This window comes from Hylaeus volcanicus, chromosome 3 (genome assembly GCF_026283585.1).
Source record: "Hylaeus volcanicus isolate JK05 chromosome 3, UHH_iyHylVolc1.0_haploid, whole genome shotgun sequence".
NCBI classification, from domain to species: Eukaryota; Metazoa; Arthropoda; class Insecta; order Hymenoptera; family Colletidae; genus Hylaeus; species Hylaeus volcanicus.
The window spans coordinates 30,282,797-30,303,875 of record NC_071978.1 but is presented as its reverse complement, the minus strand read 5'-3'; the positions used below and the strand labels follow the sequence as shown (position 1 = coordinate 30,303,875).

The 21,079-nt window shown below is 37.5% G+C and overlaps 2 protein-coding genes across 10 annotated transcripts in view; one reads left to right on the top strand and one right to left on the bottom strand.

The window, feature by feature from the left end:
• Positions 1-119: 119 nt before the first annotated feature.
• LOC128874057 (KH domain-containing, RNA-binding, signal transduction-associated protein 3-like) lies at positions 120-7,178 on the top strand. Of its 3 annotated transcripts, none has more exons than XR_008456557.1 (9): positions 120-475; positions 998-1,119; positions 1,196-1,312; positions 1,434-1,746; positions 1,974-2,088; positions 2,170-2,292; positions 2,483-2,559; positions 5,760-5,869; positions 6,586-7,178. XR_008456557.1 is itself a non-coding variant. In XM_054118320.1 (9 exons), the coding sequence occupies exons 1-9, from the start codon at positions 271-273 to the stop codon at positions 3,857-3,859; spliced, it is 1,254 nt and encodes a 417-aa protein (XP_053974295.1). In that variant the 5' UTR covers positions 120-270; the 3' UTR covers positions 3,860-5,225. The 3 variants fall into 3 exon arrangements, 2 of the variants coding, with proteins under 2 accessions (XP_053974295.1, XP_053974296.1); XM_054118320.1 differs by lacking the exons at positions 5,760-5,869; positions 6,586-7,178 and adding exons at positions 3,572-3,668; positions 3,775-5,225; XM_054118321.1 differs by having other exon boundaries at positions 5,760-7,178.
• A 2,532-nt stretch (positions 7,179-9,710) lies between these two features.
• LOC128874056 (transcription factor AP-2-epsilon) overlaps positions 9,711-21,079 on the bottom strand; it is a 189,937-nt gene continuing 178,568 nt past the window's right edge. For all 7 annotated transcript variants that reach the window (XM_054118319.1, XM_054118318.1, XM_054118316.1 and 4 more), the window contains 4 exons: positions 20,057-20,175; positions 13,880-14,021; positions 13,365-13,536; positions 9,711-13,191 (listed from right to left, as the gene is read on the bottom strand). In XM_054118319.1, the coding sequence (XP_053974294.1) occupies positions 13,054-13,191; positions 13,365-13,536; positions 13,880-14,021; positions 20,057-20,175 (571 nt within the window). In that variant the 3' untranslated portion in view covers positions 9,711-13,053. The remainder of the gene's footprint in view (positions 13,192-13,364; positions 13,537-13,879; positions 14,022-20,056; positions 20,176-21,079) is intronic.

The following is a 21,079-nucleotide window of genomic DNA, read 5'->3' as shown; positions in this document are numbered from 1 at the left end:
TCATATTTTAAGTATGTTTTTTATGTTAATAAAACATTGATCTTGTAATGAATCAATCATAAAAACCATAGAATACTAAACAAAATGTACATGTAAGTACGCCTTAAATTTAACCGAAGGTAGAAGAGTCAACTTCGGCCATTGTAACTATAATCAGAAAACGCGTTGTGCATGAGTGATATTTTCCAGTGTCCGTAATTGTCTGATTAACAAGATTGTTACTTCCCCGATTAGATATTTTTTGAAGTATCTAATAAAACAGTGTTGATCATGACTGAAAGACCAAGTAACGGTGAATACAAATATCAAAGAGAAGAAAATACTGATTCTAAGGTAAGAGCATCATCTGAAAAAGATCGTGATGAAAAGGAGCATCAAGTTGACAAAGCCGGGGAATATGTCCGTGAACTTTTGCAAGAAAAAGTTGAATTGGATTCTCAGAAATGGCCTAATGCAACCAGATTAATCGATCAAGGTAAGTGTTATTGTTATTGTTAGCCTTTTTTTTTTTAAACACATCTTCCTTGTTATTAATATTTACATTAACGTTTTTCACAATGTTTTTGTGTTTATTCCTCTTGTTATGTTTTAAATTTATTATTAACAGAGTTTTAATTTATTATGTCACGCAGCTTATAGTTTGTGCAAAGTGATTTTAAAGAATTGATATTTAAGGTTAGAGTGACGTGTATATGAACACTGTAGGTAAAATTTGACACTCACTTTTTTACGATTAAATTATTAGTTAAAAATATAAAATATCAAGGGCATTATAAATGAAATAATTGTTATTATATTATTGTAATATGATATACAATACATATATATGATATAAAATACATATTTCTTAATTTTTGCCCAATGGAAAGAAATAATATTTTTAAATAAATAAATTCCTGTTTCTTTGTCATTAAATAATGAAACTAAATTGTTTTCAATAATTTAGAAGACTTTTTTTCTTAATTCAGCATTTCATTGATATTACTTTGTTTAATAGAAATTCAAAAAACTCAGGCTATGGGAAAGCCAATAAGAGATCCAAAATATGTGGACATTTATCGTGAAAAACCAATCCGTGTTTCGGTTAAAGTATTGGTGCCTGTTCGAGAACATCCTAAGGTAATTATATTTTTCAATTGATACATTGCTTATATTAATAGTAAGAGACATAATTATATTATGAAATTCTTCATAGTTTAATTTCGTTGGAAAATTACTGGGTCCAAAAGGTAATTCCATGAAACGTTTGCAAGAAGAAACAATGTGCAAGATGGCAGTATTGGGAAGAGGATCAATGAAAGATCGTCAAAAGGTATAGTTTAATTTAATATTTCCCTTTATGGATTTTATGATTATCTTTTTTACTTGTACGTAATATCTTGAAAATTGTCCTTCTCTTAACTCTTGATAATGTATAATTTGTTCCAACATAGGAAGCAGAGTGCCGCATGTCCCTGGATCCAAAATATGCACACCTTTCGGACGATCTTCACGTCGAAATAACAGCTCTCGCACCTCCAGCAGAGGCATATGCTCGTATCGCGTTTGCGTTAGCTGAAGTTCGGAAGTATCTGATTCCCGATAATAATGACAATATACGACAAGAACAAATGAGAGAAATGGAGATGACTATGGCAGATGATCCAGTAAATCCCGACGATAGAAGACCTTCTGTAAGAGGTGTTCCAGCTGGAGGTGGAATATTAAGGCCTGCTGCAAGGCCCACCATGCCACGTTCCTCGAGAGGTTAGCAATCGTTCAATTAATCTGATTTGCTGATTCCTTTTCTCTTTACAGCATATGTTACTATTTATTAAAACTAGTGCAAATTCTTTGTGTCTTATAAGTAGCCCAGTAATTTGAGAAGAGCAATTAACATTTCGTTAGTTACTGTTTAATGATTAAAACAGTGAGCGATCGAAAAAAGTAATTTTGCGGCATACCATGCCGATTCCTAAATTTTGTTATTTTAGCGGCAATACTGCCACCACCTTCGAACCGAGGGCCGATCGCTCGTCCTGTATCAGGGAAAAGTAAAGTATTTTCTATTTTGGATCGTGCAAGAGTAGCTATGGATCAAAGTTATGGGTAAGTTATACCTAGTGAGGGATGTACCTGTAGTAGTACGATGTAAAATTGTAAAATTTGCGTACGTTGCTTTGTTCATAGGTATGAGACTGCTACCCCACCACCAAGTAATCGCGTTGGGTCACATCACGATTACGATTATCATGGGTCGTCGAGTAGCAGTAGTCGATATGGGGACCGACATTATACATCAGGTTCGGGAGGGTAAGTATAATTGGCATTTTCATCAAAACGTTTCTATTAAATCGTTGGAAACCGTATCCGAATCCGTAAAAGTCGTATTTTCTCAGAGTGTACGTAGAAGGTACATATGAATTTCGAGTAACATAGGTTTCGTCAAATATTCTGTGCTTTTATATACATCATCTAGAATTTATGTATATCCTTCTCCGAGGTATACAACTTACGAGTACGAAGACGACGCCGCACCACATTCCTCCCACGAGTACTATGAAACATCCGAATATCCAGGTAACATTTTAAAATTATTGTTGCAATAACATTTTGTTTGACTAACAAATTTAACACGTAATTGATTCATATCATTAAGTTTAATGTTTGGAAACATAAATCATCATATCATGTTTGTGATATACACAAAATAAATTAAAAGAGAATTACGCAATTCCTATTGTATTGTATTTACAGTTATACTGTGTTAAATATCTTAATACATGATACATAGATTCATTGAACTTTTGTTCTTAAAAATAATTTAACGATTTGGAGTGAACTGAAACTAGTGAAGAATCTGATAACATAAAATATTGGTGGAGCTAGAAATACTTAATAAAATTAGTATAATAACGTTAATATTTAAAGTTTTAAATGGAACATTTAAATGTATCAGAATGTACCTAATTATTTTAAAAACATTAATAAGGTGGCTAATAGCTGCAATAATTAGCTCTTGAATTTGTGGAATGTTTACAACAGTTTTATATTCACGGTTAAATCTTTCAGAATTAAATCATTTATTGGACTGACTGTTCGATAAACTTGCATAAACGCCTAACCGCTTTATATTTCACGCATAAAATAATAGATATCTAAATAAGAACATCGAGATTAATGGAATGAAAATATTATATCAACTTTTTAAAATCATTAGGATATTCTTCAAAGGGTGTGTAGATATCTGAACTTGATTTCCCTAGAAATACTCGAAATATTCAGATACCCTGCACGCTCTTACCTTTTTCCATGCGTTGAATTGAACATTTAAAAAATCCTATCTATAATATTGAATGCTAAATAGTCACTAATGGCTTTACGTAACAATCTGAAATTCTAACTGAGCAATTCTTCAGCCGATTTACGAGAGAATTCTCTTAAACGTTAAAAATAAAGACAAAAATAAGAAAGAAAAACAAACATAACATTTGCTTCGCGTAGATGGTTAGGAAACACCCGATTAATATATCGCCGTGATGTTCTGAATGAATTGAAGTAATGCAAATGACTCACTCCATGAAATTCGCAGAGGAATCATCGAGCCGCGCTTGGAAATCGTACAAGACGACAACGACATCGGGCTCAAGTTCGCGCTACCGCAACGCTCCGTACTCACGACCTTCCAAGTAAAAGTCCACAAAAAATCATCCTATAATTTTCGTAACATTTTTTTTTTTTAAATGTTCGCATTGCCTGCGATAGAAAGATTTTGTTTCTGATTTTATTTCATAGCCCTAAACCGTTGACTCTTCCTCACGCACGACGACCTATGGTGCCTGTGATGCCAAAAGCTATAAACGACCGAGACCGTTTTTAAACGATTGGCCACACGGAAGAAACTAGCACGGTAAACGACACGCACGCAGGCAATATTACAACTTTTCATCGTATTTCGGCAGTAAACGAGTAAATAGAAAACTCGCTGAAACTTTTAAGTTCGGTTGATCTTCAATGGAGCAAGAAACTCTATTGCAGTGCTTCTCAAACTGAAGACTGTTGCGTGTTCCGTGTCTATTCGTTTATTTTCATTCTGAATCTTCAGATCTACATAATAAAGCTGACATGGTTTTTTTAGATCATTTTTTCGTAGTCGGTAAATGCATTGAAATACGATCATAATACAATGAAAACTGTAATTCAAGTGTCCTAGCGGCTTCGATGGTTTTGTGTCTCGAGCAATCGTGTGATATTCATCTCTAGAACGTGGTTTAATTTTATTGATTCCTTTCTTTGACTTTCTATAAAAAGAGTATAGACCCACTCCTTTAAATCCTGTCCGACAAATATGTCAGAATGGAAGGCTAGAGGACCAAGAGGATCAGTGGAATGAGACAAGTAAAATTGTTACATAAGCGTGTATTATAGCGCGATTTAGATTGAAAATGTCGTAGCTGTGTGACATTTTTCTGTAAATTGAATTTCGTATCCTCTTTTACTATTCCATTTTGTATGTGTACTTAAGTGTTTCTTCTAATTGCCAGTACATCTTAAAATTATACCTGTACTAAATGGTACAACGAAAAATGTATAAATATATTGGAGAACTTAATTTTCATATACAGTCAGTGTAAGAAGAATTCGTACAGCAACTAATTTAAAATAAATGGTTCCTGTACGAATACTTATTACACTGACTGTATATTTTATGGAAACTTAGTCGTCGCTTTTAATATCGTGCAGCTTAAACGTTGATTTGTAAAGATATATAGCTCGGACAGTCGTGTGTGTTACAAAGGCATGGAACTACATGTCTAAAATGGAACAAAGTAAATATTGTAAATGATATTCAGTGGAAAGTGAACATATAAATTAATATTAAAATAAGTTATCTATGATTATGATAATTTTGCCGTATAATTCGTTTGATAATAATGTGTATAGTATTTACGTGCAAAAATAATTAAATCAATTTATCGAAAACTAAAAAAAAAACATAAATACATGTTAACGATCAAGTACATAATTATATGTACAAAATATATGAAGCAACGATTTCTGTAGTGTGTTGTAAAGATATGGTAGTTACAACATTATAAAAATCTGTAACCTTATAATCATGGAGTATAAGTATACAAAAATCATAAAATAATTTATGCGTAAATATTTTCTTGTCTCTAAAGTAACTATGTGTTTTCTCCGACATATGTAATTCTCATAAATTGAAATAAATGAGAAGTATAATAGCGCTATTGTAAGCTTCGTTTGAAACGAATTAAATTTAAACCCTGATTAATCAACACCATTATAATCTGGACAAAATATAAAGAATTATATTTAGACCTAATAAGTAACATTAATATTCTCAGCAATCTATAAAACATCTGTTTATCGATATGTTAATAATATCAGCTTAATCACAAAGAAACTTACGCATTTGATGTTTTTAAGTTTTACAAATTCACAAAATGTTAATTAATATTAAGATAAACTGTTAGAAAAATATAATAAATTTCGATCAATTTTTGTCATATCTTTGCATGTATCTTAATTACATCAATAGGACGAGGATGAAAACTAAAAACACTGTTTATTATATTTTTTAAACAATGATCTCATGCGTATTTAATTTACATTAAAGTTGACATTACGCGTGATTTAACATTGATAAACAGTACATTTGTCTGTACCAATACGCATTTTTTAAAATTCTCATTCAAGTTTTATTGCAAGCTTCCAAAACATTTACTTCTAACATCTTTTTCGTGTATCCTTCTTAGGTGTATAGAAGCGTAAGGAAAAACGCGTGGGAACGCGTTGTCGTGGATTGAAATATTTTAATCTCCTTCTGTTTCTCTGATCAGTGGAGTTCGAAGTGCCTTGAAATCACGTGAGTATATTCGATTACTATACAATAATTTGTATATTCATATTTAAAAGTGCATTTAAAAATCTACGTTTGGTCTTCGACGAAACTTAATTGTTAATATTATCTTTTACCATTAAATACCATTTAATTACAGCCTTTTCTCTTCGTAACATTCTGTTGTTTCTAGTTTTATCATAGCTGACAATTTCAACAGTATCTTGGTTTAGCATAGATATGTTCTTTTCATCTTATTACTATATCGAAATATTATTAATAACTTACATCCAGTGTAATAATGTTTAACTGTACGTTATTTACTTTTAGTTTTGCAAATTAATTGACATTGCAAGAATTTAGTTCACAGTCAGTATTGTCCGTAGTTAAATCGAAAAAGGCTTTATATTAAATAAGATTAAGGGATGCTTCTGTATTTATTGCAATCATTTACATTAAAATTTACAGTTTCTGATATTTCAGAATTTCTCGCTTTGTAAATGGCTTTCGCTACGCCTAAAATAATCTTAAGAGCTTTAATTCATTGAAGCTTTTAAAGTGCTTCATTTTGCAACTTTGCTTTCTAATTACGAGTGCAAAATTTGCATACGGAAGAAAATGATTAATTAGATCTAAAATTTGACTAGTGGAAGACGAAGCTTTTTGCATGCGTGAATACCTGAAGCTGCTTTCTTTGTTAGTTATGTGCAAAAAATCTATGAGATAGTAAGACTTTCTTTCAGGCAATGGAGTGTGCCGATTTTGGCACATTACGATTACACCAATCGACGAAGAACTAATATCATTTAACTGTTAAGCAGTGACCGGTATAATGGAAACTAATAATATGCGTGTTCTAAATGTCTTTAAAATTTCAACATCGAATTTAGCGATCACTTCAACGCCATAAATGATTCAACCGCTTAAATCTTGATTCGGTGTATTTGTGTGGAATCGTCAATTTTTAAAAGCTAATATTGAATGTTAAAATAGTTCGTAGTACGTAAACTAGTTTGTTAAGTGTTTCTAGAAAATCCATTAGACTTTTTTCGGTTGTGTCGTCCAGAAATCGTTACTCCGCCTAGTTAATAATAATTCGAATATCTTGTTGAAGTGATTTTTCCGTCTTTGTGATTACTTAGATATGCGTAAGTCATTTAAACCGGTCATGTTTTCGAATGAAATGCAAATGATTGTATATTCTATTTCTATAAAACTAAGAATGTAGATATCATTTTATGATTTTATAGTGATTATTTGTGAGTGTAATATTAACATGTGCATCACCGTTTATGACGGAAGAAATTAAATGAAGAATAAAGAAATCGGAAATACATATCGACCGAATGTTTAACCTTTACTTTCTAAAAAATATCGAAGGAAGAATTTAGCATTTTTATTTCATTTATATAGATTTTGTTACGAGATACTTTTACTGGTTTTGAATATCCCGCGTAAGGGTTTGAAGTACAAGTACAAGCTTTCTCCAGCAGATGGAGTGCTGAGGGGCTGGAAAAATGGCGATGGTGAAAGTGCCGCGTAAAAGTAAATGTTATACCGACCGCGAGAAGAATGGTTTGAAGCGCAATCTATGTTTTAAAATGGTAACTCTGGGAACCATGTTCTATCTAACTACCACAGTCGGTAAAATTGGGAAAATTAGAAACCTTGTATCGGTACATCAGTGTTCTTCAAAGTTCAAGGTACGACCCATAGGGGTCGCCAAAAATAATATTATGTCTTACAATTAGAATATTAGGCATTTTTGGGAAAGGTTTGGGAACATATTGAAGTAAATGGGATTTGGGAAATGTCAGTGATTTTAATTCTACATACTTCAGCAGTTTGCTAAAATATTCCAAGCCATCAGAATAAATGAAACTTATTGACGGTATACTTTTTTAAGTCAAATTGTTTACGTTTGCAGAAAACTCATTGCAAATTAGAATAATGTATTTTAGTAACAGTTATTTTGATATAAATTATGAGGATGGAATATAGTTTGAGCTATGTTTTTCTTCTAAGTTGTTAACTCAACTCTGCTAGTTTAATTACTATACCTTTGAAATCATACGAAAATCTGACAAATACTGCAACTTTCACACTAGTGATTCCCTTGACGAACACTCGTTTCATCATCGACTTGAATTTTTCACTATTCGATCAAAATCAACGGAGATTAAATCTCCATGAATTTTAGAAATTTTCGAACGCGACGAATGATTCGAATAGCGTCGAATACCGTTCGAAGGGTGCGCGCATTTTAAAGTTTGTAAATTGCTTAGAAACAATATTCTTATTTATTTATCACACACCAATATACAAAAATGAAATGTATAATCAATATCAGAATATAATATACTACGAAATTCAAATATATTTAATAAAGATATATCTGAGTATCTTACAAGATTAGAATGATGGTTCAACGTGGAACAAAAATTGTCTACAACATTCTTTGCAGTTGGCACAGAAATTCTGGTAGAAAAACGTCTTTCTACGGCCGCCCTAACGATTATAAATAAGTATTAATTTACGTTTGGGGTGGGAGGCGGGAGGGGGGTAGCTTAGTTCTAACGAGTTCGCCTAAGTAGTCGTGAGTGAAAATAGGGGGGGTGGTTCAAGATTTTCCTCGTTCTCTTCTTTGTGTGTGTGTGTGTGTGTGTGTGTGTGTGTGTGTGTGTGTGTGTGTGTGTGTGTGTGTGTGTGTGTGTTGCCTAACATTTTTTCTCGTTTTTTCTTGCCTAACTAATCCCGGCGTTGGTCCGAAACTCGGTCGAAAGTGGGTTCCCTGCCTTTTCGTTTATCGTCGTTTCCCTCTCCTCGTTTCGTCGACGGAATCTATGGATTATAAGCGCTCGCGACGTCGTCGTCAAAAAATTCCAGTTCCATCTCGTCGGGAACGTAAAATTCGTCGTCGACGCGACCGCGTATTCGAACCTTCGTTAAATCGTGTATCTCTAATTAGAACGTAGCGGCGATTCCCGGTCGCCCGTCGCAACCACGCTAAATTACCTCACCTCTATGAAAAAACATGGAATGATAATAGTAAATTTTTTTTTCGTTTTGCCCGTGTTATCGGTTTATATCTTAGTAATATGTACGATTATATCACAAGAAAGATTCAAATACTCTGTACATAATATCCCCGGGGGAACGCGAGACGTTCGATCAGGTTTCTTAATCTTACATTTACATATACGCCTAAGATTTAATTACAAAGTTAGATATGTCTCAGGTTCACCTGGTATTGTACTTCAACGCAATTTCTCATGCTTTCGCTCCGCTCTTTTCCCTTTTTTCCAGTGTCCTACCCGTTCAGAACGGGGTGGACCGAGCATTCGATATACGCGTTTCGGTCGGAGACGTTTCTTTTCCCTTTTTTTCATTTCTTTTCTTTTCTCTTTCTTCCGGCTTCGATTCTCGTCCACGTTCTCTCGTACCTTAAAACTCTAACGCAACTTCCGGTGCTCGCTCGATCGCGTTTCGTCGATACACGGCTCTCGGTCGCTCGCTTCTTACGTTTCTAACTCGATATTTGTTTAATTGGCACATCTCAAATGGCAACTTTCGCATTGGCACGATGAGTGATCCTCGGATATGTTCCTTGGGCTTCCTCGAGACTCGTCGACACCAGAGATGGGAGAGAATTTACATTTTTATATATAAAAAAAAGAAACTATTTCTGTGGTTTCATTTGAACATAAACACCGTTGAAACGTTGTTCGTGTATGATTCTACCAATATCTAGCGCGAAATTTCAGTTTGTGAATCGAATTGTTATTGATTATGGGAACTTCATTTTTACTTGGTTTTGGTTTCTTTTTTTTTTTTTTTTTTTGGTTAGAGAAGCAAATTCAAGATCCAGATTGAAATTGCACTTATAATTAAATTTCCATTGAACAAATCATGGATTAAAAGTTGTTCATCTTTGAAATTTCTATCTAAATAACCACTTTGCCCACCTCTGGTCGACACCGACGATCAGTAAACGCGCTTAAACCTTGTCCCGTTCTTCGTTACGAAAACGAAAATCGCGAAGAAGCTTTCAATAAGAAGGAAAATATAGTCTCGCTGCGATTAATCGCTCGACTGTTGGGCCCCTCGAAAGCTAAACCGATCCATACTCCATTCTCTATAAATTTCTCAATTCGTATCAATTTTTAAAAATGAATTTCGAAATTCAAATTTCTTTATCTAGATATGAATTTGCCTATCGCTGACGTCGGTTACCAAACGATAGTCTGTGTTCGACACTGTCTACGGGTCTTTTGAAAACGCAATTGTTGTTTATCCGATCTGTCCTTTGCGTCGACGTATCGCGCTGAATTTATCGCAGGACATATTTGGCAGCTATAAATCTATGAAAGATACGTTATTAGTTGACGAGAATACGAAGTACATAAAACACATAATAAAGCATTGAATTGTTTGCAAATTGGTGTGTTATTGAGCCAGTTTGATAACATTCGAAAACAAAAGAAGATTCGAAACAAAGCTCAACTTTTTCAAAACAATGTTTTCAAGCGCATTAGTACACATTTTAAAAAGAGACAATTTTGTATTTTTTTTTTTTAAGGGATGTTTCAGAATTCATAAGACGAACTCAAAAGTTATTAAACGTAAACCATGTTCCAAGATATCCCCATTATTATTTGTTAAGCTCTGTTTACTATTATATGTATCGTATCGTATCGAGAATAATAAACGCTTTCTGTTCCATCAATTTTTATTCATTAAATTCTTTCTCCAATTCTCGTAAAGCTCTTGTATCTTTCCAAAATTCTAAAATACCCCATGCATCAGAATTCCCAAAACGAAACCTCGTCTCTTCGAACGACAAGTTTGACAACCTGCACGCTTTTAAATACACACTCGACGAAATAATGCAATGCCTTATTATGTAGATGAATCGTGAACATCAAAAGTTTGCGTGGAATAAAGTGTCTCTTAATACGTGTATAGAAAGCTGTATTTCGTATCATTAATTCTAGTCGACTGTACAAAATCATTGGAAAATCAGCGTAATGCCGAGCTTGAGTAATCGATCGTCGGGAAACTGCAACGAATAGACAACTGCAACGTCGATGATTCGGCTATTCGTGTCCATAGGTTGATTTTAACGAAACCTCGCGATAGATAACGTTTCTATAATAAATTAATCATTTGCACTCGAGAGATAAACCGCAGTAGGTGGTTCGTGTACACCCCAAAAACACTGTGCAATGGCAACGGTAATCGCGGAATCGAATGACGAACAAACGAGAAAGACGAATTATTAAGAAACTGGATGAAAACGTTCACGCTAAACGTGTGTTCACAAATGTGTTTACAAGGAAATGTGTAACTTCAAAGACAGCGACGCCATGAATATTCAACGGCCGTTGCATACTGAATGTTTCCATGTAAATGGGAGTCGGGTTGTTCCAACGTAATGGACTCGATCAGCCAAGAAAAATAGCCCGTTAAACGTTTAACGAGTGGTTCACATTCGTAGTCGCTAAATTATAAGTTGTAGCGCGGCACAGAGAGCGATACATAACGTTATGCTGACAATATTAATGCTTACGTAACGGCATCATAATCGATACTGCGCGTATGTCGGACGCTCGGTAATGAGCAAAGAATAACGATGCTTGAGCAATGTAAATAGTCGACCCAAAAATTATACGGTGAAATAAGCCTGTTGTAAATTGTTTCTTCTTCGTCGTACTCTGCGCGTACGCGTGCGTGTGTGTTTATACGTTTACGTATGTATTCTCCAATTATCGATCGATTCGCGAGCTGCAAGGATACGAACGACTGAAAAACTTCTAACCAGTTCAGCTCTCCGCGATATACAATTTTGTTTTTATGATACACTCGTAGCGCCGAACTAGCAATGAACTCCTAGCTCCTATTGTGCATAAATGTAAAACGCTCGTCGCGTTCGAGTATGCGAGATTCTTCTGTTCATCCTCGAACGAACCGACACGAATGTTCCCGTTTCGACTGTGATTCTGTTACTGTACTGCAAGGTTCGGAACACAGGGCTATAATTCCAAGCATTAACCGTAACAATTGCACAAACGTTTCGACTATCACTATTCCTATCACAAACAATCGTACACGCACGGATATATCCTCTGATCGAATACGGATTTCGTGAGCATGCACGCGAACTTAGGGGAGGGAAGACTCGACGAAGCTTCGAAGCTTCGAACAGTGGCGACGAAACGCGAGCCAGGCTTGGGGAAACTCGAATAATTTTAGTCGAAAATTACTGGGAAGCATTATCGCTGAATTTATTTCGAGAAGAAGTGAATCATATACATTGTATCGAAGACGAGGGTGCATTTCGCTTGTGTTTTCTTTCATGTAGAATTTTTTTGGTTCACGTTCGTAAAGAAAACCTTGGTATGCAGTGATCTTTTTAAACAAATACTGTGCAGGCATTCGATCATCATTTTCAAAATGTTAATATTTCTATGTATGAACATATGAAACGACCCAATAGATTCTCGATCAGTGCATACGATATCCAAATACCCAAGCTTCGAAGAACATTCAAACTCCCACCAGCGTTCACCAATACTAACACAGTCCCCAGACCTGTCTCGCGAGTCCGTCGCGACGATCCCGTCGAATCGATCGATACGTTCCTTCGGAATCAGCACGGCTGCGTTTCGAACGAACAGGCAGTGAAAGAACAAAAGTTATTCCTATTTCGTTACGCGAGTACGCACGTTCGTCGATGAGTACGCGATCAGGGACATCGAAGCGTCCTCGATGGTGCGCCCCGAGTTGCTTCTCTAAACAAAGGGGAAATCAAGTCGTCCCGTGTCATCCCACCGGGCCAAGACGGATCTTCGTCGTGGATCCTCGTGGACCCACGATCGCTATCTCCACGATCGATCCATCACTTGGGCGATTGCACATCTTCGCGCGGCTTCGTTTCATTGATTTACCTAAAAAAAACGCTCGTCGACCAGCCAACCTCGGCGAACACGGACATCCGCGACGCTTCCGTTGCACACCCTCTTAACTTCCTGTCGAATGAGTGCGCTTCTCAATTATTATACAAACGCTCGTGGTTTCGCGGACATACGTGTCGTTTCTGTGGTCCACCGGAAGCTGTTCGCGCGCCCGTTACGACCACGAACAGCTCAGTTGTACGGCCAGGAGTGCCGGATCGAAGTGACCACGTTCGAGGTAGGCGGGTCCTCTGGGCGTCACTTCTTCATGTCGTTCATCAACGTGCCGTCCTTGCTCTTGTTCGTGTCGAGGCTCGACTGTTGACTACTTGTCACGCCGCTACCGTTGCCTGGGTACATCTTCTCGAGGTGATTCAGGGACTCGCTTAGGAACTTCTGCAATTGAAATTGTTGGACTCAGTACCATGATCACTGTCACAGGGTAGAACCATAGAGATAGTATACGTAGTATACATAGAGCAAGGGAGTTAGACCTCTGGGGGTACCATGGCCAAAAAGTGATAGAAAACCGTGGCACTTGTATAATTAATTGAAAGGTAATACAGTACCTGTATTGCCGTAAGAGCGGCTACGATCGCAGGACTTCCGAATCCGTGTGATATAAGAGAGAAATGTGTTAGATGTCTCTGTATGCTTGGATCGAGAATGTGTTGTGGCCGTGTGTTGCAAAGTGGTGATCTGTCTTGATTCAGAAGATCCATCAGCTCTTTGGTGATTTGTCTGAAACGAGAATCGCAACATTAATTCTAATTAAATTAAATTTCGTTTAAATCAGAGTTCTCGAATCATCTGAACATCTAAAGCTACTATCAGAATTTCTGTAATCGTTTCGCATTCTTTCATTTGCCTTTAATTTTCACTATTTCTGTTGAACCTTTGAAACCGCTCTTAAACTAACATTCTCTCGACTCGGAGACGATATATTCACGGTTCGATAAATTCAGAAGGAACGGTTTCGTTAATGCTGGGGAGTTTGAGCATTAATGCGTATCAATCGATGCAATCCCGATCATCGCGATAAATTTCTTTCACCATTGTTCGCGGCGCGGAGATAAATTCTTACTTGGTGGCATGAAGAAGTTCTTTTCTCCTGTAGGAATCTTGCGGTTCACAATGCTGCCGACTGAGGTATTCGGCAACTTGTTTCGCAGGGAATTCGGTTTCGCAAACGTAGCCGAAGTCTCTGGCAAGGTGAATGGCTTCTCCTGAAAAAGAAATAAAATACAACGGTGTAGGAATGGAATTACGTAACCCGTATGGAAATTTATGCATTACTCTTTTTTTTTTGGGCAAACGGTCTACGAGTTAACGGAACTGGATAAAACCTTCCACGTCGAGGTCCAAAGAGTTTCATTATAAATTAATTATTGACAACGTTGACCTCCGCGTCGTCCATATATGGGTGACCGGACTTTTCGTTAACCCTTCGACTGCCCGAAGATTTTTGCTGGAAATTCTAAGAGGTGTGATTTTTAAAAAAAATATCATCTTATAGGGAACGATAAAACGAAACTTTTCAATTTTTATTTTCAAAACTAAGCGTCTCACGAATAAACTGTAAATATGAAAAAAGTTTCGTCTCATCATCTCCGATAAGCTGATATTTTTTAAAAACTGATTCAACGAATATAAACATCTCTCTGAGCCCATTTCGCGCGTGCCAGTTTCAAGACTGTTCCTCAACCAGAGGAACGAACTAATTTACGATAATGAAACAACATACGTGCTTTCTCTTCAGCACGTGGTCCGTTTCTCCCCTTTCGGTACAATTCCCTTCCCCTGGGTCTATCGTTGCTCACTCTCTCGTGGTGTCTTTTCTCAATCTCTCTCTCGCGCGCGCGTTCTCATCGTCGATGATGGCAAGTAATTAGGTACCTACAAGCAGGGTCTCGTGCAAGATGGAAGCAGACCCGGCGGGCGCTATTATCGACAACCGAGCAAAACCACCCGCAGGCCTGCCGGGTTTTCGCCTACGAAATCGAGAACACAGGCCCCACAGCCACCTGCTCCTAACGAATTATCCAATTTCGTGGACTCGTTCTACCGTTTCCGCCTCCTCGTGCCGGGAAAAGTATGTAATGCGTTCGATAATTGTGGATTTCGGGCCTCCTCTTGCCTGCATTCGGCTAAGAATGCATTTTCAACGTTTCGATTACGCCGATCGACCCGAGTATCGTACTTGTACTCTCGGATGTTCGATAAGTGGAGACAGGGGCGCGAAAGGGCTGGATTATGGTTGCACTACGTACAATACTCTGTACGTATAGTGTGCAACATAAATTCTACCATAACGAGAGCTACGGAGAACCAACTGCACTCGTTTCGCGCAAGAAAATTGATTCGACAGTAGAAAGAAGGATTTACATGGACGTCTGAGGTTTCGATCGACTATGAAAGCGTTGTTTCAGGGGGATTACCAATCCAGACGATAATCTATGATACAGACGTGGATTGAGACAACTCAATGCAACCAGTAGAGCGTACGTTGCCTGATGCAGATGAGGACCGCAGATTGGTCGGTAGGTGATTGCAGATGCGAGCTCAGATTGGCGCACGGAACGATATGAGAACGAATCAGCAACGTGACTCGCGAATTAACGATCACCCCTTTTTACTTGATGACTTTACTACGGTCGTCGACGATCGCTCGACGTTCGATCGAAAAATCGACGCGTTCATTGTAAAGCCTCACGGATCGATTATGAAAGAAACTAGCTTTGTTGTACGGTAGAAAACATTTGGATCGTTTGTTTGAACGTTAATCACATATCACAGTAATCGCACTTTTACTTTAACTCTCCTTTTGTTAAAAATTTATTTTCATCTTTATCTTAATTTATCTTAACATAGCTTCTTTAAACGTTAAATAGATTTCATTCCAACACCTGTTGTTCTTTGTTTCCGCGTGGATGGATTTCTGTTGCCATGTTATCGAAGAACGGTAAACGATATCGTTCCATTGGTCGGCCGTTGGTGTAACTCATAGGCAACGTGAGATGATCGATCTCTGACCACAAACTACACTCGACTGTAGCCTCTCGATAATCGAAGCCTCGAGAATTTTGGGGGCACTCTCTTCCGCGTACCTCGAGACAGCGATGTTCGGATAGCCACGAGTGTACTTGCGGTTTCTCCCCTGTCGAAGCCCTCTCGATTACGACTGATGCTCGGATACTATGTAGTCGATATGTAAGGCGTATCGATACGCGAGTCATGCTCGCGTATAATATTTGTCCCATGAATACATTATGAAAACATCGATGATCAAGTTCCAGTTCTTTTTTTAAGGAGCGCGTAGCTCACATATTTGTTTATTGCATCCAGTGGTCCGCACTGAAAAACGTTTAGAATTCCGCTAGAATAGCAAACGGATACAAAGCATTTGAATAAAAAATATCATAGACGCGAAAGGTCTCTCCCTTCTCAAACGAATTTCAGAATGTCAAAATAACTTCCGTTTGTTAATTCGCAGTTCATTTGAAAATATTTTATTCCACAATAAATCTTAATCAATTCTATAGTCATAATTGATTATCACCTGTTTCCACATAGCAGGCTCGGTTGATTCATAAATAACTTTCGTCTGTTAACTCACAATTCGTTTTATTCCACAATAAATCTTAATCAATTCTATAGTCATAATTGATTATCACCAGTTTCGACATAGCAGGCGTATTAAAAATTGCCACCTGCACGAGGTTCCCCCAAAATATAATTAGTTACCTGAACTGACTATTCCTTTGTCACGGCACAGTCTGTGACGACATGCTACACGTCCACGAAGTTCGGATCCCCTTTTTCTCGAACAACCCGTGTAGAGAAAATGATAAACAGATGCCGTCGTTTCGAACCGAGAAGATAACGAAGCGACAGGTGGAGCCGGAGACGAAACGAGCTTTTGTCGTGGATTTAACCGACGTTGCGTCACCGTGCGGCAACCAGACACGAATTTACGCATGAATCACGCACGTACGTTAATCGTGCGCGACCCGAGTATACCAACACACCTGGTGCGTTTACGTCCTCCGTTCCAGAGGCGGTTCCCACACTTTCGCTGCACCGCGCCAACTCTTTCAAAGGCTATCACAACCGTTTACTCGACGAACGTGGATGTATCGAAATGTTACATCCTTCCACGAATTTATCTTTCTATCTTTCGGGGGAGTCTGTAATTATTCAAACTTTCAGTAAGTCGTAGTCCCTGTATGCGTTTGCATGACTGCAGTGTTTATTATAGTAAATGCATACAATTCCTCGAATTTGGTTTTCAACTTCTCGGAGGAGTCTGTAACGAGTGACTATCTCGATGGCTCCATGAATTTGAATTTTGTTAAAAACTTTGCGATTTTTCAAACTATTACAAACTACAAACGATACCAAAAGCAATTTTGTTTGAAATGCAACTTTCATTCAATTCGACCGTTTTCGTCAAAAATTTTTCAACAAATTCAGTGCTCTATATATAATTAATAAAAGTTACACTTGATCTCAAGTTATTCACAGATTCAAGACTTAAAAAAAAAAAAAAAATAGAACTACATCGAATAACGGACGTAATATTATAACATGATTAACACGGAGAATAATATACAACGATGTACAAGTCAGCGCGAGTTATTAAAATCAATAATTAAACCCGACGAGAACTAAGTCGACGTTTAAACCACATCTGGACAGCGATCAATGGATCGTAAAAGCCGAATATTTCCAATTAAGAACCATGTAATGATCCATACGTAGGGTTATACGCTGCGCAAGGCAATGATAGATTTTATTCGACGATACCGCTTCAATGTATTCCAGTTATTCCACTATGCGTCGATAATGAGAGATAGGATGGTCCCATCCGTTATGTTTGCTCTTTCTCGTTGGTTGTGTACACGCCTGGCCGTTAGAAGAAACAACAAATTGAAATGGAACGCAACAGTTGTTCGGTTAGAGTATCTTCGAGATTAACTTCCGTCTTCGAAATGCCATCGAGTAATAGGGATTCTAAATGTCCGATGGAACGAGTTCGAAAACCTGTCTGTTGCGAGACAGTTAATTCGAACGCTAAACGGGATAACCCGAGAATACTTTCTGGTAATTTAATAGAATACGTTTTATGGTCTCTGTGTTATTGAAAGGTATTTGCCGGTGTGTTAGATTAGATTGCGACAGTATATTAAAATAGATTAGAAATTTATTATCGCAGCGTTCAACCTGTTGACTCCAGTTTCTGATTGGGTGTCTGAAATTCTAAATTATGCTCCATCCCGTCGAACGTTTGCACGCAAATTATTAAGCACTCGATGTAATTTTTCTACGGGAGATTAAATGTATCCTTTTTCCGTAGCATTAGAATAATCATTTAGCGCATACGTTATTGAATCATTGTAGACAGTAACGCTGCAGCTAGTTATGCTAATGCACAACGACTGACTACATGCCTCTTTAAATCGGCTTCTCAAGCCACGACCATCGACTTTGACTCTTTTTTCTTGTTGAGGCAAAGTTGAAACTCGACTTCTCGTATCTAAAATTTATTCGCCTAACTTCATGCACGCGTCTTCATTCAGAACCGCCATACTGTCATGGCCCTTATTTATCATCCCCTTAGCTCCGCAAGAACTGTATCGCCGTCACCGCGATAAAATGACTGTTAAAATGCGCTTTGACCGCACACGCGCCGCGGTCGTTCTTCGCGGATGTGTCAGTGACGTGGAAAGAAAAGACGGGGCTGCGTTTTATACAACTCCACCGACCATAAATTATAATCAACGTCTGCACCAACACTCGGACGATCCTCCAGCGGAGTCATTAGGGGTTCGTCCTGGAAGGGAGCAGGACGAACCTTGCGCGTAGTGCCAAGGTGGACGAACGTTGCACGAGTATATTATTAAGAGCGCGGTTACCAGTGGATATCCTGCCGGAATCATTCCTGATTAACCGACGTCTCCGCGAGGATCCCCTGTGCTACCGTTAAAATGCACTTAACGCCGAGTCGTTTGCGTGAAATGATTCCATCACAGTGATTTCAAAGTCGCGTCCGGCGTGGAAGTAAGTCGTAACGCGCGTATTTTCCGTGCGCGAAGATTGTAACGCGGTATGCATTACTTCGCAGCTGATTGTACGAGCGGTAAACAAAGAGTAAGGTCACTTTGAGGGATATACAGAGCGACGTTTCATTTTACGTCCAAGCATTAGTTGCTTAAGACGTTTACTTCGCGCGTGGTGCACGTGCATTCGAGTCTTTTATTATTATTATTAATATTTAGACTGCGGATTTTATGCATTTACGAGATATAATAATATATCAAATATTACGCCACGCAATTTATCGGAAAAATATAAATTAATCTAGCAGTTTTATTTCAATCAATGTAAACAAAAAATTCTTTGCAAGAATTATTCTTTCAAATGTCAATTTTCAATCACTTTACGAGACGTGACCTTTCATTGGATAAATAAATATCGATAATTACGTACGAGCGTTTCTCACTCGTCATCGTAATCGTTTCGATTTTACTTTACTTTTTAGTACAATAATCGTGCTTGAACGACACGAACTCAATCTTCCAACGAATCATTACATTTACGAACAAACAAATTAATGTTCATTAAAAAGAAATAATCATTTTACGTATCACGGGCACGTAACGACGTGATTACCATAAAATCGTTGCTGGATAGACCGTGAGATTATTTAAATAAATGCAAATCTTTTTCTGCTACCGATACAACAAATAGGTCTTTAAATTAAAGGAAGAAAATATTCAAGCTTGTGCGTTGCAATTCTTATCTTTATTACCTTTTAACTGTCATCTGGAAAATGGAAATAATAAAGATCGGCTTCGAACGATTTAAAGAAAGAAACGAACGAAGTTCAGATCTATATAATTAAACTATCAATTCCTGCTTTTTTTAACCGTATATTTCTCGTACGTTATAAAACAATTCGCGTTCAGAAGACGCAAAACCTATATTCATGATTGGCTATAGAATAGACTTTTGTTAAGAGTTTTTATCGAGTTTTGATGCAATTGTTTGTCATTCTCCTAAATTAATAACGCTCTTGAATGCCCATTGCTCCAGTTACACATGCGTTATTGGTATATTTCTTCCTCGAGTGGTGGCGATTATTGAATTTTGTCTGAATCTAATTTAAAAACTAATGTCCGATCAACTGAACATATTTCATTGGAAACATGGATTTTTATAGAGTCAAGATTGATTGTATAGAGAGTGGATTGGAACTCACCTTCCACTAGCGATGTTAAAAGCGTGACGTTGGCGGCCTTCCTTCTACCGGCTGGCAAATTTAACCCAATTTTTTCCAATTTTTCCCTAAGCAGACGTCCGCCGTTTTTGGACTTCGCTCTAAAATAAAAATCAGAATCATAACGGTACAGTTAGTTAGCTCGATGGAATGTAGGATATACAGGGTAGTCCAGAATTAGTGTAAGAACCGGTAATGGGGGTAGCTGAGACGATTCTGAACAATTCCTCTTTGAAAAAATGTCAAAATAGGTTTGAATTATTAACGAAAACAGAAGCACCGTTCGACATTTTTGCAAAGAAAATTGTGGTTCAGAATCGTCACGGCTACCCCCCCCCCCCCCCACACGCTAACAAGATCTTTATATATCACAGTAGGACATGGAGAACTGTTCTATAATTTTTATAACCGTAGCCTGCATCGCGAGTTGCGCAATCGAATTATTCAAACGTCGTATCAAGCCGGTTCGTTTAAATAAATCATTGTCTCCTGGCCCATCTCTTTATTCAGCCCCGTTTAAATACACCGATACCCTTTAGGCGAGTGCCTTACGCTAAGGCTCGTTCCAGATCGCATGAATTTCGAAACGTAACTGCCTCATTAATCATTTTTGCCGCGATCATTGAAGGAAGAAGAAGAAGAAAAAAAAGAAATCGTCGCGCGAAAAGGAAAGGGGTAGGGGCGGAGGAAGCAGCGACAGAGAAACGAGAAAATTAGCATAATCCGTAGCTACGCGTGTCATCCGTCGACCATTGAGCAACTCGAGTTCTGGGTAAGTCGATCGCGGACTAAGATCCTTTGAAAAATGTTGAAAGCATGCGCGTTACAAACAAATCGACATTAATAGTTGAATAGAGAAGGATAGAAAAATAAGAAAAACAAGAAAAATAAAAGATACACAAACACGAGAGCGTAGGAACAGGGAAAATCTAGATATAGGAAAACGGATGAATTCAGCACGAGGGAATTAACGCAAGAAAAATTGAAAACGTACAAACCTGGCTA

Coding starts and splice junctions, on each gene's coding strand:
- LOC128874057 (XM_054118320.1), top strand. CDS start 271: ATGACTGAAAGACCAAGTAACGGTGAATACAAATATCAAAGAGAAGAA. Junction 476..997: donor AACCAGATTAATCGATCAAG/GTAAGTGTTATT, acceptor TTTGTTTAATAG/AAATTCAAAAAACTCAGGCT. Junction 1,747..1,973: donor CATGCCACGTTCCTCGAGAG/GTTAGCAATCGT, acceptor TTGTTATTTTAG/CGGCAATACTGCCACCACCT.